Source organism: Dreissena polymorpha, chromosome 14 (genome assembly GCF_020536995.1).
Source record: "Dreissena polymorpha isolate Duluth1 chromosome 14, UMN_Dpol_1.0, whole genome shotgun sequence".
Taxonomy (NCBI): Eukaryota; Metazoa; Mollusca; class Bivalvia; order Myida; family Dreissenidae; genus Dreissena; species Dreissena polymorpha.
The window spans coordinates 24399583-24414764 of record NC_068368.1 but is presented as its reverse complement, the minus strand read 5'-3'; the positions used below and the strand labels follow the sequence as shown (position 1 = coordinate 24414764).

The window sequence follows — 15182 nt, the reverse complement described above, 5'->3', positions numbered from 1 at the left end:
AAGTATCAATGCTATTGCATTCAAACTTGGTACACTTACTTACTATCATGAGGGGACTGGGCAGGCAAAGTTAGATAACTCTGGCGTGCATTTTGACAGAATTATGTGCCCTTTTTATACTTAGAAAATTGAAAATTTTGGTTAAGTTTTGCGTTTAGGTCCACTTTTTTCAGAAAGTATCAATGCTATTGCATTCAAACTTGGTACACTTACTTACTATCATGAGGGGACTGGGCAGGCAAAGTTAGATAACTCTGGCGTGCATTTTGACAGAATTATGTGCCCTTTTTATACTTAGAAAATTGAAAATTTTGGTTAAGTTTTGTGTTAAGGTCCATTTTATTCCTTAAGTATCAAAGCTATTGCTTTCATACTTGCAACACTTACTAACTACCGTAAGGGGACTGTGCAGGCAAAGTTATGTAACTCTGACTGGCATTTGGACGGAATTATGGGCCCTTTATTCTTAGAAAATTGAAAGTTTGGTTAAGTTTTGTGTTTTGGTCCACTTTACCCCTAAAGTATCATAGATATTGCTTTCATACTTGGAACACTCGCAAACTATCATAAGGGTACAGTAAAAGGACAAGTTGCATAACTCTGGATGTAATTTTTACGGAATTATGGCCCTTTTTTGACTTAGTAACTTTGAATATATGGTTAAATTTTGTGTTTCGATCCACTTTACTTCTTAAGTATCAAGGCTATTGCTTTCAAACTTCAAATACTTTCATGCTATCATGAGGTTACTGTACCTGGCAAGTTGAATTTTACCTTGACCTTTGAATGACCTTGACTCTCAAGGTCAAATTATTAAATTTCTCTAAAATTGCCATAACTTCTTTATTTATGATTAGATTTGATTGATACTTTGACAAAACTACTCTTACCTGACATACCACAATAGACTCCACCCAAACCATCGCCCGTGCCCCCCCCCAACCCCCCCCCCCCTATTTTTTTTTTTTTTTTTTTTTTTTTTTTTTTTTAAGATCATCTCACAAATGACCACCACACCCTCACACTATACCCCCCCCCCACCCCACCCCCTCCCCAATTTTTTTTTTAAACGGTTAAAAAACAAAACTATTTATTTTGATTATTTTATGTTTGAAATACCGTCCAACCATCGCACCCAAGAATCCCCCCCCCCCACCCCCCCTCCCCCCACCCGAATCCCCCCCCCTATTATTTTTTTTTTTTTAAGATCATCTCACAAATTACCACCACACCCTCACACTATACCCCCCCCCACCTCACCCCCCCCCATTTTTTTTTTTATGAAACGGTTAAAAAACACAAATATTTATTTTTATTATTTTATGTTTGAAAAACCGTTCAACCATCGCACCACCAAAGAATCCCCCCCCCCCCCCCCCCCCCCCCCCCCCGATTTTTTTTCCTTTTTTTCGCATTTTTGGAAGAAAATGTAATAAATGTCCACACCCCCACACAATGCACCGCTCTTCACTCCACCCCTCCCTCCTTTGTGATTGAAAATGAGAGTCCCTTCACCTTTAAAAAGAAAATAGATGAGCGGTCTGCACCCGCAAGGCGGTGCTCTTGTTTATTACTGGAAGGGTGGCAAATAGCATTTGAACTGTCTGTCTGTCCGTCCATCCGAAAACTTAAACATTGGCCATAACTTTTGCAATATTGAAGATAGCAACTTGATATTTCGCATGCATGTGTATCTCATGAAGCTGCACATTTTGAGTGGTGAAAGTACATGGTCAAGCTCATCCTTCAAGGTCAAAGGTCTAAAAACAAAATCCAAGGGAAGTAACAAGCTTTAAAGGAAGATAATTTATATTTTTTATCATTTGGCAGGTACAGATCATTTTCACAAGGGAAGTAATATTTTTTTAAAGGATATAATCTAAAACAAATTTTAAGGTCAATGTCATCCTTCACGGTCAAAAGTAAAAAAATACAATCCAAGGGAAGTAATAAGCTATAAAAGGGAGATAATTTCTAAACCTGCCAAATGATATATTGAAATTTTATTTCAAAGAGACGTAATAGAGGGCATTGTGTTTCTGACAAACACATCTCTTGTTATCTTAAATGTATATCTTGCTTGTAAGGTAATTAAACCCAACACAATTAATTGGTGGAAAGTTAACATCCTAGTTTTCTAGCATGGTCATCTCTTGATAAATCATGTTCAGCTTTAGTTTTTATGTATACTTTATATAAATGCTACATATGTTCAACTTGAAATATGTCTTTGTGACCATATCCGGTGATTGACAAAAAAATTATCATACTATCGAAGCAGAACAAGAGTTGATCCTCTCTGTCATTTTACATTTCTTGTGCTAGCTTACCGGTAGTTCAATCTACAACAATATGCTTTTGTATGCAGTTAGGTAACGCAAATCTTGCATCTTAAGATGCTTTTTTGGTTGATTATGTTTAGGATCGAAGCCTAACATAGGGACATAAACAAGGTGCAAGTTCTACTTTCTTTTTCGTAATTGCTTCAGATCCGAACCCAATACTGACCTACAAAGCCCAGTTGGTTGACATGTACAAGAAGTCATTAGGAGAAGACACGTCATCCATACAGGTCCTAGGTCTGCGCGGCCTTGACAAACTATTGGTGCTAGGTGCTCAGCAGTTCAGTCCAGATGAAGTTTCTGATGTTGCTCAACTTCTTTTGGATACAATAACACAAGTGGCTTGCGAGGATTCTGTGAGGCAAGCAGACAAAATTGCTTTAACTTCAACATTAAATAAATTAAGCCATGTGCTGGGAAAGTTAAAGCAATGAAATGTCTGGTTTGGCAACAATTCAATTGAACCAAGTAAATTTTTCAAGTGAAAAAGCATGTTTTCAACAAAAAAACATAATTTGGGCTAATAAATTTACAAGGAAGGGGTGCTCTATATTTGATAATTTGAAAGCATTGAGAGCTTTTTTTATGCAATCCTGTTTCATTGATTTGGTGTACTGTATATTGTCATTACAGTGATTTATAAATTAATGTATACAGCAACATGAGACAAGTATATTATAATGAAATGTCATGTCATTAATCTTCCCTAGCTGTTGCTTCTTTGCTGTGTTTCAGGTGTGAATGCACAGATGTTTTAAGGAATGTAATGTGTACCAACCCATCCCTGGCAGAGAACACTGTCTATCCAACATTATTTAAGCTGCTTCACAATGGTAAATAGTTGTTATGTTACAAGAATTACATACACGTTCATGTGCATGTGACCTCCATTTTTTAAAAATATTTAAATTATTTTTTGTTGTAAATAAATGGCCCCTTTTGATTCAGATTGTAGCTTCAAGCATCCAGCTTTTTGATGAAATTTAACAAGATAATTGCAAATACAAAGCTGCGATATTTTTTTAAAGGTGTAATTTGCATTTATATCTGCTGAATACCAAGTTCAGATGGCTATGCTATGAAAAATGAAAATAATACTGAATTCATTGATTCTTCTTTCATAATTATGTTATGTAATATGTAATCACTATGATTTTCTATTATGCAGGGCTTTTTCCTTGATTTGGATAAAGGGCCTGGCCTTCCATTTTAGGGAAAAAATTATCGACAAAACTGAAAAAGGGGAAGACATTTTCCAAAGTAAACTTGAAATTAGGGGAAAGTTGCATCATTTTTAAGAAATTCTCATAGGGTAAGGGGCCTATATAAGCCCGTTACTGAAGAAGGAAAAAAAGCCCTGTTAAAGGTTGTTGTGCAAATTGTTTCAGAAAATATGGAAGTTCCAGGACAGGAATGTCTCGACAGACCTGGTGTTCTAGAAGTGATAGCTGGCATCACCAAGGGGTCTCACTGTCTTCAGCTCGCCACTAAGGAAATCTACAAGCTTTTAAATAATGAAAGTGAGTCACAGTTGTGCTCAATTGCATCTGATAATATGACAATAAAATTTTTATCCTCATAAATTTAATATTACATGTACATTTTATTGTTAGCTTGACTTTTCTACATATGAAAATCACCCCTAAGGCCAAATTTGTTAACTCTTGTTCGAAATTTGTTAAAATGGAATGTCCATTTTACACACTTGAGACATTTCCTTCAAACAAAAGCAAAATTACCATTCATATTTTAATCACCACATAAGCTAAGTTTGGTACTCAAGTTTGAATTTTGTCCATTTTACACTGTTTACATTTGAACTATATCGGCAGATTCAAGTTTGTTCTGATAGTTAGTTTCTCTGGAAAGGCTTGAGATTTCATTCAAACTTATAGGAAGTATTCTTCATATTGAATTTACCCCATGGGCAAATTTCAGGGCAAAGTTCAGTAAGTCTAGTTTGCAATGTTTCAACATTAAGGGCTTATTTATATTACAAAAAGGTAGGTTTAAATGAATTTTTCAATTACACATTGATTTGTTGCATTAAATTTTCAAATAATAATATCTATAAAATTTCAAATAATAATATCTATAATCCAGACTTTGCAGATGAAGTTGATGGGGTCAATGTCAAGGTTATGTTTATTACATAAAGAAACAATATTTTTGCTCAATAACTCAAGAATAAATTAAGTTATTGTAAAACAATTCATTATGTTCAAATCTTGCTAGGTCTTATATCCGGCATCCTTGAGGTCAAGGTCACTGCTATTAACCCATTTATGCCTAGTGGACTCTCCTATCCTTCTAAATTGGATCAATTTATTTCCAAAATTAGGGATGTCTAGTATATTTATTTCTATATTTAGAATATTTCTTACAGAAATTCGTTTAAGCAAATAGCGTAGACCCAGATGAGACGCCGCATCATGTGGTGGCTCATCTGGGTCTACGCTGTTTGCCAAGGCCGTTTTTCTAGACGCTAGGCATAAAAGGGTTACAAATAGAAACATGGATTCTGCCTAGTTTATCAAAAATTAAATGAGCCATTTCCATGCTACTACAGTTATAGATGTGAGCTTCCATGCAAATAGTGTCAATGGTCACTGTTACTTAATATACAAAAATGGTTTCTGATAACTCAACAGAAAATTAAGCTATATTTAATATTTATAACTACCTGGTAATATACTAAAACTACATACATAAATTTGTCATGTGAAGATTGAGCATGGAATTCTATATTGGGTATGTGGAATTGTAGATATTGAAGAATTGTTTATACTCAATAATTTGAAAACAAATCAAGCATTTGTAGTAAAACTTGATACATGAATTCCCTATGTCAAGGGATTACTCATGGAGTAGGTGTGATATAGGAAACAGTCATTGAGACTAAATATAGAAAAATGGCTTTTGCTTTAGATCTTAAGAACACATTTAGCTATTGTAGAAGCAGACATTATTGTACAATACTTTTTTGCACTTTCAAAGTTTTTTTTAAAGCAAGAAATTGGGAAAAATGAAGCGTTCTGTCCTCCAATAGCTCTTGTTATGTAGTATAATGAGCAAAAACACAGTGTAATTCTCCGTGTAAATTCTCTATAACCGTGCATTCCAGCATTCCACAGTCTGTACCCATCAGTCACCAAGTGTCTTGCCCGCCTGTCCAGCTCTTGTAGCAGTGACCCCGCCTGTCTTGGTAGTCTCACTGGAGGGGTCAAGGTCATACACAACCTAGTGGTCAGCAGGTGTCGAGTGGAGGCCTGGTACCGAGTGCTTAGCGACGTGGAGGTGTTAAGCAATCTGGCAGAGTTCATTCGGCACCAGGCCGCACACTGGGATCACAGGTAAGCTAACCTAACCCTAAACCTTTATTTTAGACTTATTTACCATGAGCTTGCTTTGATTTCCCAGATATTGTTAAAAGTCAGTTTTAACAGAATAAGCGTAAGCTCACATTTTATGGGGGGATATAGGTTTGCAATTGTCAATAATATTCTCCTTCTTGCCTATCCTCCCGCCCTTCAATCTGGATTTTTTTTCGCAAAAACATCATGCAGCATGTGAGCTTGCCCAACTTCTTTTATTGATCGGCAGTTTTTTTAACACAACTGGCATTTTGGCCCCTTCTTTTATGAAAAAATACATTATTAGTCCCCTACCGGTTTCACCGGAGGGGACTTATGGTTTGCGCTCTGTGTGTCCATCAGTCCGTCAGTCTGTGAGTCTGTCACACTTTTCTGGATCCTGCGATAACTTTTAAAGTTCTTAATATTTTTTTCATGAAACTTGAAACATGGATAGATGGCAATATGGACATTATGCAAGTCATTTCATTTTGTTCCTATGTCAAAAATTCTGGTTGCTATGGCAACAACTAGAAATACTGCTGGAAATGGTTGTTTTCTGGATCCTGCGATAACTTAAGAAGTTCTTCATATTTTTATACCCCCACAAACGAAGTTTAGAGGGGTATATAGGAGTGAACTTGTCTGTCAGTCTGTCGGTCGGACTGTCAGTCGGTCTGTCGGTCTGTCTGTCGGTCCATATTAAGTGTTCGCTCTCTAATACAAGTAGTTTTCATCCGATCTTCACCAAACTTAGTCAGAAGTTGTTTCTACATGATGTCTAGGCCAAGTTCGAACATGGGCCTTGCCGGGTCAAAAACTAGGTCACGGGGTCACTTAGTGCGTTTTAAACATTCAGCATGTTGTCTGCTCTCTAATTCAAGTAGTTTTCATCCGATCTTCATCAAACTTGGTCAGAAGTTGTATCTAGATGATCTTAAGGCCAAGTTCGAACATGGGCCTTGCCGGGTCAAAACTAGGTCACTGAGTCACTTAGTGCATTTTTTTAACATTCAGCATGGTGTCCTCTCTCTTATTCAAGATGTTTTCATCCGATCTTCACCAAACTTGGTCAGAAGTTTTATCTAGATGATCTGAAGGCCAAGTTCGAACATGGGCCATGCCAGATCAAAAACTAGGTCACAGGGTCACTTAGTACGTTTTACACATTGAGCATGGTGTCCGCTATCTATTTCAAGTAGTTTAAATCAGATCTTCACCACACTTGGTCAGAAGTTGTAACTAGATGATGTGTAGGTCAAGTTCGAACATGGGCCATGCCGGGTCAAAAACTAGGTCACGGGGTCACTTAGTGTGTTTTAAACCTCACCATGTTGTCCGCTCTCTAATTCAAGTAGTTTTTATCCAATCTTCACCAAAATTGGTCAGAAGTTGTATCTTGATAATGTCTAGGGCAAGTTTGAATATGGGTCATGCCGGGTCAAAAACAAGGTCACGGGGTCACTTAGTGCGTTTTAAACATCACAATGTTGTCCGCTCTCTAATTCAAGTAGTTGTCATCCAATCTTCACCAAACTTTGTCAGAAGTTGTATCTAGATGATGTCTAGGTCAAGTTTGAATATGGGTCATGCCGGGTCAAAAACTAGGTCACGGGTATCTTAGTGCGTTTTAAACCTCACCATGTTGTCTGCTCTCTTATTCAAGTAGTTTTCATCCAATCCTCACCAAACTTGGTCACAAGTTTTATCTAAATGATCTCTAGGACAAGTTTGAACATGGGCCATTCCGGGTCTAAAACTAGGTCACGGGGTCACTTAGTGCGTTTTTTAACATTCAGCATGGTGTCCGCTCTCTAATTCAAGTAGTTTACATCCCATCTTCACCAAACTTGGTCAGAAGTTTAATGGAGATGATCTTAAGGCCAAGTTAGAACATGGGCCTTTCTGGGTCAAAAACTAGGTCAAGGGGTCACTAAGTGCGTTTTAAAAATTGAGCATGGTGTCCGCTGTTTTTTGTGAAGACGACATGCAAAATCTTATGTGTCAATGGGGCATGTGGGGGTATTCATCACGTCTGTGACAAAGCTCTAGTTTCATAAAACATGGATAGATGGCAATATGGACATTATGCACGACATTTCATTTTGTTAGTACGTCAAAAATTCTGGTTGCTATGGCAACAAATAGACTAGAAATACTTCTGAAAATGGTGGTTTTCTGGATCCTGGGATAACTTTAAAAGTTCTTCATTTTTTTTTTATGAAACTTAAAACATGGTTTGATGGCAATATGGACATTATGCAAGTCATTTCATTTTGTTCCTACATCAAAAATTCTGGTTACTATGGCAACAAATAGACTAGAAATACAGCTGAAAATGGTGGTTTTCTGGATCCTGCGATAACTTCAAAAGTTCTTCATATTTATTCATGAAACTTGAAACATGGATAGATGAAAATATGGACATTATGCACGTCATTTCATTTTGTTCCTACGTCAAAAATTCTGGTTGATTTGACAACAAAAAGACTAGAAATACTGCTGATAATGGTGGTTTTCTGGACCCTACGATAACTTTACAAGTTCTTCATATTTTTTTAATGAAACTTCCAACATGGATAGATGGCAATATGGACATTATGCATGTCATTTCATTTTGTTCCTAAGTCAAAAATTCTGGTAGCTATGGCAACAAAAAATAATATTCTGACAATGGTGGAGCCGGTAGGGGACTTTTATTGCTTGGCAATAGCCTTGTTTTATGTGTTTGACACGTAACTAAAAAACTATTGCAGCAAGAGTGCTTAAACTTTACAAAAATATAACCAGCATGTGAACTTGCGTACCTATATATGTTGGTTAGCTGTTTTTATACCCCCACTAAACAAAGTTTAGGGGGGTATATAGGAGTGAGCTTGTCTGTCTGTCGGTCGGTCTTGTCGGTCGGACGGTCCGTGTCCGCTCTCTAATTCAAGTAGTTTTCATCCGATCTTCACCAAACTTGGTCATAAGTTGTATCTAGATGATGTCTAGGCCAAGTTCGAATGTGGGCCTTGCCGGGTCAAAAACTAGGTCACGGGGTCACTTAGTGCGTTTTAAACATTCAGCATGTTGTCTGCTCTCTAATTCAAGTAGTTTTCATCAGAGCTTCATCAAACTTGGTCAGAAGTTGTATCTAGATGATGTCTAGGCCAAGTTCGAACATGGATCATGGCAGGTCAAAAACTAGGTCACAGGGTCACTTAGTGCGTTTTAAACATTCAGCATGTTGTCTGCTCTCTAATTCAAGAAGTTTTCATCAGAGCTTCATCAAACTTTGTCAGAAGTTGTATCTAGATGATGTCTAGGCCAAGTTCGAACATTGGTTATGGCAGGTCAAAAACTAGGTCACGGGGTCACTTAGTGCGTTTTAAACATTGAGCATGGTGTCCGCTCTCTAATTCAAGTAGTTCTTATCCGATCTTCACCAAACTTGGTCAGAAGTTGTATCTAGATGATGTCTACGTCAAGTTCGAATATGGATCATGGTGGGTCAAAATTAGGTCACGGGGTCACTTAGTACATTTTACACATTCAGCCTGCTCTCTAATTCAAGTAGTTTTCATCCGATCTTCACCACACTTGGTCAGAAGTTGTATCTAGATAATATGTAGGTCAAGTTCAAACATGGGCCATGCAGGGTTAAAAACCAGGTCACGGGGTCACTAAGTGCGTTTTAAACATTGAGCATGGTGTCAGCTATTTTTTGTGAAGACAACATGCAAAATATTCTGTGTCAATGCGGCATGTGGGGGTATTCGTCACGTCTGTGACAAAGCTCTAGTTAACACTACTGGAGTTGCGGCCTCTTTCTTTATAAAACAATCACATCTTTTAACTTGCGTTGCATCTAACTCAAAAAGCTGCTAGAGAGATAAAACTTTGCTAAAATATTTACTTGCATGTGAAGTTGGGCACCTGAAAACGTATTGCTGCTGGAGGGCTGAAATATATCCATTGTAACCAGGGTTTGAACTTGTGAACCTCGGTATTTTGGTTAAGTTTTCAGACCATAATTACATGTGGCATTATCCATATTTGTTACGCACACATTTCTAGTTTCCTATTGCTTTGATGTGTGCAAATATTTCATTGTTTAGATATAAAACTCTTGAAACGAGAATTATGTGTGAAAAATTAACAAATCATAAAAGAATTTTCGTCTATGCCATCGACTAAAAATATCATTCAAAGCAATAAAATAAGTAAGTGACAGAAGAAATGTACTTTTAGAAAAGAATTAAGATCTTTTGACAAAGCCTGGCCTAATCATTGGGGGAATTATGATATTAAGATGACAAACAGCCTTATATTTGTCTTAGTAGTTTCGGGGAAATATTTTATTTTGAAATTTTTATAAGCAACACTGTCTCACTAAATTCAACCCAAAGCAATCTAATTCAGCAAATTCTGTATTTTTCAGTGTTTCATCAGAAATGCAGAGTCTTTTTATGGAGTCATTCTTTAGGAACGTCTCATCAAATGATAATCAAGATGATGACCTTGATGTCTTCAAAGGTCAACCACATAATTTCTGTCCTCTCAAAGTAAGTTTTATATATTGTGGTTCTTTCATTAGCGTCGCTCTGGAGAGCGGCGACTAGTATGTAATGCATTTTTTTATGCCCCGGAAGGAGGGCATATAGTGATCGGACTGTCTGTCCGTCTGTCTGTCTGTCTGTCAGTCTGTCCGTCTGTCTGTCTTTCCGTCATACTTTGCGTTTAGGTTTCGAAAAATGCTCATAACTTCTATGTCCCTTGAGATATAACCTTCATCTTTGATATGCATGTGTACATGGACAAGGCCTTTTCATACGCACACAATGTTTTACCCCTGTGACCTTGATCTTGAACTTAGGGTCCGCGTTTAGGTTTCAAATTCTGCGTTTAGATTTTGAAAAATGCTCATGACTTCTATATCCCTTGAGATATTACCTTCGTATTTGGTATGCATGTGTATATGGACGAGGCTTTTCCATAGCCATAACATTTTTTACCCCTGTCACCTTGACCTTGAACTTAGGGTCCGCGTTTAGGTTTCAAAATCTGCGTTTAGGTTTCGAAAACTGCTCATAACTTCTATCAAAGGGTTTATAGGGGGCATAGGTCATCCTATGGTGACAGCTCTTGTTTTCGCTTACTAGTATGGGAGGAGAAGTTATTTTACGTATCAATGTATATATTTTTGTTTTAAGAATATCTTGCATAGTGGTAATTTTTTGTGTAAATTAGTGTAAATAAGTACTGCATTTGTGCCTATTACATTTATTACAACATTTAGTGCCAATAATGCAATTAATTAATAACTGATCCACAACTGATCACAGGGGAAAGATCACAGGGACTGGGCAAATACGCAAATCTTTCTGGTTTTGTATAAAAACAAAACATAATCAAAATATATTTATTTTGTGGTTTTTCTAATTTGCTTATTTAGTGGAGAATCAATGTAGTACGATATTTGACGACCTATAGCGCAAGCAAGTTTATTGAAAGGCGTAGTGGTACGAAAACGTACAATGTATTAGTTTATTAATAGACATATAATAACGATCGCAATACACAACTTCACCAAATAGCAGTACATAAATGATGTCAGCCGGAATAGCTCAGTTGGGAGAGCGTTAGACTTAAGTTGTTTACGCAACAATCATCTAAAGGCCCCCCGGTTCAATCCCGGGTTCCGGCACGAACAGAACAGTTTGGCGGCTGACAATTTTTTTCAGTCAGGTTAATAAATATAATAAAGCTTTATTTTATGTAGACATTTTAAAATCCATTTTACTACAATTGGACATTTTTATTAAAATTAATGGATGCTGCGTGGTGACAACGTTAATTAAAATTTCTTACATCATTTAAATATCTTATAAAAAATACAAGTGTTTTTATATTAACAAATAAATGCAAACAACACATCTATTATGTATGTATTTTTATGGTGTCTATCATAGGCCCTAAGTACTATCCCTACCACATATAGAGCGCGAAGCACAACACGTATTATTGATTGTAACAATGAGTTGCGATAAAGGAAGCAGCCGCTTATCAAGGAGGAGCTGTGTCCCAGCAACCCGTTTCCCTAGATTCAAGCACTCCTTAGAGTTTTTTTTTTAAGAACCACAAATAGAGCGCGAAGCGCGACACGTATTACTATCCAGGTGGTATGGGCACTTTAGCATTATCCGACTATTACGTCCATAGTTATCTTCCTTAGAATTTGAGAAATTTTGAAATCGTTGTTCTAAGCCCAAAATTTTCATCCCATTGTTCCCAAACTTGCACAGGTTTTTTTTATCAATGAGGACCCAACCCAAACTCTATTTGAGCAATATCGGACCATAAGTCCAGAATTATTTCTCTTTGAATTTAAAAATAAAAGTGAAAAACTGCTTGGTTAGGTGTTTACGTCAACATTTTTCATTAGATTCTCTCCAAACTTACAGTGTCTTCATATCAATGAGCATTTTTACCTCATTTAAAATGAGAAACATCGGGACAATAAGTACAGAATTTTTGTCTATTAAATTTGACAAAACAAACAATTTCCACTTGTTAAAAAGATTTTACAACTTTCATCTGAATCTTTCCAAACTTGTTAAGTGTTTCTATATCAGTATTACTCAAACTCTATTGAAAATGGTGAATATCGAAGCAATAAATATATTATGATCTTTTACTGAATTTCAAAGTATTGTGAAATGCAGCTTCTTTATGCAATTTACAGTTTTCATTCAATTTTTTTGTTCAAACTTTTACAGTGTTTTCATATCAATAAGTACTCAACCCCTATCTGAAATGAGCAACGTAAGAATAAGTTCAGAATCATCTCCCATTGAAGTTGAGAAAAATATGAAATTACGCTTACAAGATGAAGCAGATTTTTTAAAACCTACACAGTTCTGTTCCATTAATGAAAACTGCACACGGATGCCAGTAAAAAAAAAGGAAACCAATGTAAATAAAATGAACTATGAAATATTTGGGGGTTACAACACAAAATCATAGATAATGGTTATTTGGGAGTTATAACACAACATCATAAATAATGGTTATTTGGGGGTTATAACACAAAATTATAGATAATGGTTATACCAGTATCTTTTTCTATTTTGTTTAAAATAATCGGCCAATATTTACAGTAGAAAAAAAATCGTTCCATGTAACTTCATTGAGTGCGTTTTACGCTGAAATTCCCGACGCCCTTTGATGCTTTGCATCAATACTTATCTTGTTGTTTACTGCAACAAATATGCAACGAAGATTATTATGTTGACATTGTAACAAGTGACATAAAAAGCAATTTACCTCAATTTGCCATTAGATTACAGCTGCAGCAGCTGTATCAGTATTTATTGCCAGCTTCACATTTAATTAGCTATTATTTAAACAAATACATGTAATGATACAAAATCTGCAATATTAACATTTCTACTGTGACTTAAAAGTTGTTATATTGTTTACAGGCAAGCTGTGATACTGTTTTCGTGTCCCTGTTGACACCTGTTTTAGCATCTGGAACAAAACAGGTAATCAATTATATTATTGACTTACAGTAGGTAGTTCTTGAAATGGACTGAGTATGTACACTTGCAATTGACATTTTAGGCAGATTGGTAACATACTGGCTCAACAAGTCTTGGGTTGCAGACTTACCCTTAACCTAGCAAGCTGTATTTTGTGCGAGATGTTTTACCAAGGTGCAATGGGCAATAGGCCCAGAATCACCTCTTGGAAAGGGCAATTGACATGCTTAACGCTCTACACCATTATCCATTTTACTTTTGGTCTTGGTCATTTTCTCATATTGGAAAGAATTCCTGTTCACTTAAAAAAATTATACATGCAAACAAGGAGATTGTTTCCAAACATATACAACATTTCCGTGTGTCAGTCAGAAAAAGGGCCTATTGGACAGAATATGTAATAAGTTTCATTTATGTGCATAAATGCTAAACACAAACAGACAGAGTATATTGAAACTGATCAAACATGTCTGTGAGTCTTTCGGTAAAAGGCCTGTTGAACAAATTTTGTTATAAGTAACATTAAAGGGCTAAAATACAACAACTTGAATGCAAATAGAGAATATTTATTTCTTGCATAGGCTTATGGTTATTTCTGTCCCTAAATTATAATTTAAGAATAATGACACAGATTTTCTAATACAGTAATTTCTAATTTAAAAGCAAACAATATGTCATTCTGTCGTTCAGTGTGACCATGTGCACTTCCCGGAGTTGACTGCCAGGCTGGCTGGTTTCATGTTGGAGCCCCTGGACCCTGCCCCTCACCTCACCGTGTGTAAATGTCTCGCAGCCATCATCAATAAAGAGCCCCTGGGTATGTGTCATAGACACTCAATTCGTCATTGTCAGCTCGGGTACTACTTATAAGTACCCTGGGTACTCTAAAGTATACTAGAATGTGCCCAGGGTTCCGAAAATATGCTTAACGGCACCCAGTCCTTGTTAGATTGTACCCAAGTTTTATTTCCCCACAAAATTAGATGTCATTAAACACACTACTGAATACAAAACAAAAGTGTCTTTGAACAAAACTTGCCTCAATGTGCTTTTTTTAAATATAAGTTTATATAATATAGGGGCAATTTTACAGAATATTGACATAAATATAAACATAATTGATTAAAAAAAAAAATAAGACGACAACAATAAATTTAGAGTTGGTATTCACAGGTACATTTTAGTAAATTTTCGGTGTGCGGGGCACATTGAAGGATACTTAAGAGTACCCGGGGTACTTTTAAGTGGTACCGAAGTAAACAATGACCAATGGAGCGTCATAGACATCCGGAATTGTTCTTACAAAACCAGAAGTAGTTTAATTATCTAGTTAGCCATTTATTGTAAATGATAAAGATAAAGTATTTGAGGCAATATTGGGAATTTTGAAAAAGTCTGTAACAATTAATTAAACATTTCAATAGAAATCCCGATATTAAATAATATATATATTTGCTACATTATTCTTTTTTGTAAATTAAAATATTTGTTATATCCAATTGATAGAATTTGAAATAACAATTTGTTTGTTCAGTAGTATCCTGGATATTGCGCTTCTAGTTTCTGAGTAAATTTTTTTTTTTAATTTTATTAATTATTGAGACATTTTATTGTGCTGTTGATCCAATCTCAAAAACGTATTTATTATCATTAACCAGTATATGTAATTTCGATATTTCTTATTCAGGAAAAACTCTGGATGAACTATTGACCTCCATCAAGGACAAACTGACCTCTGTGCTGGAACTGCAGGGTCAAGGTCACCATGTATCTGCGTTGTCATGGGTTACCAAGGCCCTAGTGCTCAGGGGTCATAGCTTTGTCAAGGACTTTGTAAACATGGTAAACAATGGACAAAAAATATTATTTTCTTCCACTAATCAATGTTTCCAACTGCCATTATGAATTGAAGTGATAGTTATGTGTAATTTCTGTCAATGAGTTCTGATTATTGTACTTTC

The 15182-nt window shown here is 36.1% G+C and overlaps 1 protein-coding gene and 1 non-coding gene across 4 annotated transcripts in view; both read left to right on the top strand.

Moving 5' to 3' along the window:
- Positions 1–15182, top strand: part of LOC127857506 (MMS19 nucleotide excision repair protein homolog) — a 38207-nt gene that overhangs the window by 17242 nt on the left and 5783 nt on the right. For 2 of the 3 annotated variants that reach the window (XR_008038390.1, XM_052393899.1), the window contains exons 12-19: positions 2490–2703; positions 3078–3175; positions 3731–3862; positions 5467–5695; positions 10119–10242; positions 13162–13224; positions 13912–14038; positions 14909–15063. Coding sequence is in view for 2 of the 3 variants with exons in the window: in XM_052393899.1 (XP_052249859.1) it covers positions 2490–2703; positions 3078–3175; positions 3731–3862; positions 5467–5695; positions 10119–10242; positions 13162–13224; positions 13912–14038; positions 14909–15063 (1142 nt within the window). In the remaining variant the exon portion in view is untranslated. The remainder of the gene's footprint in view (positions 1–2489; positions 2704–3077; positions 3176–3730; positions 3863–5466; positions 5696–10118; positions 10243–13161; positions 13225–13911; positions 14039–14908; positions 15064–15182) is intronic. The other variant, XM_052393900.1, reaches the window with a different exon arrangement.
- On the top strand, positions 11294–11384 carry Trnal-uaa (transfer RNA leucine (anticodon UAA)). The gene is given in 2 exon segments: positions 11294–11330; positions 11348–11384. It is a non-coding gene; the product is annotated as a tRNA-Leu (tRNA).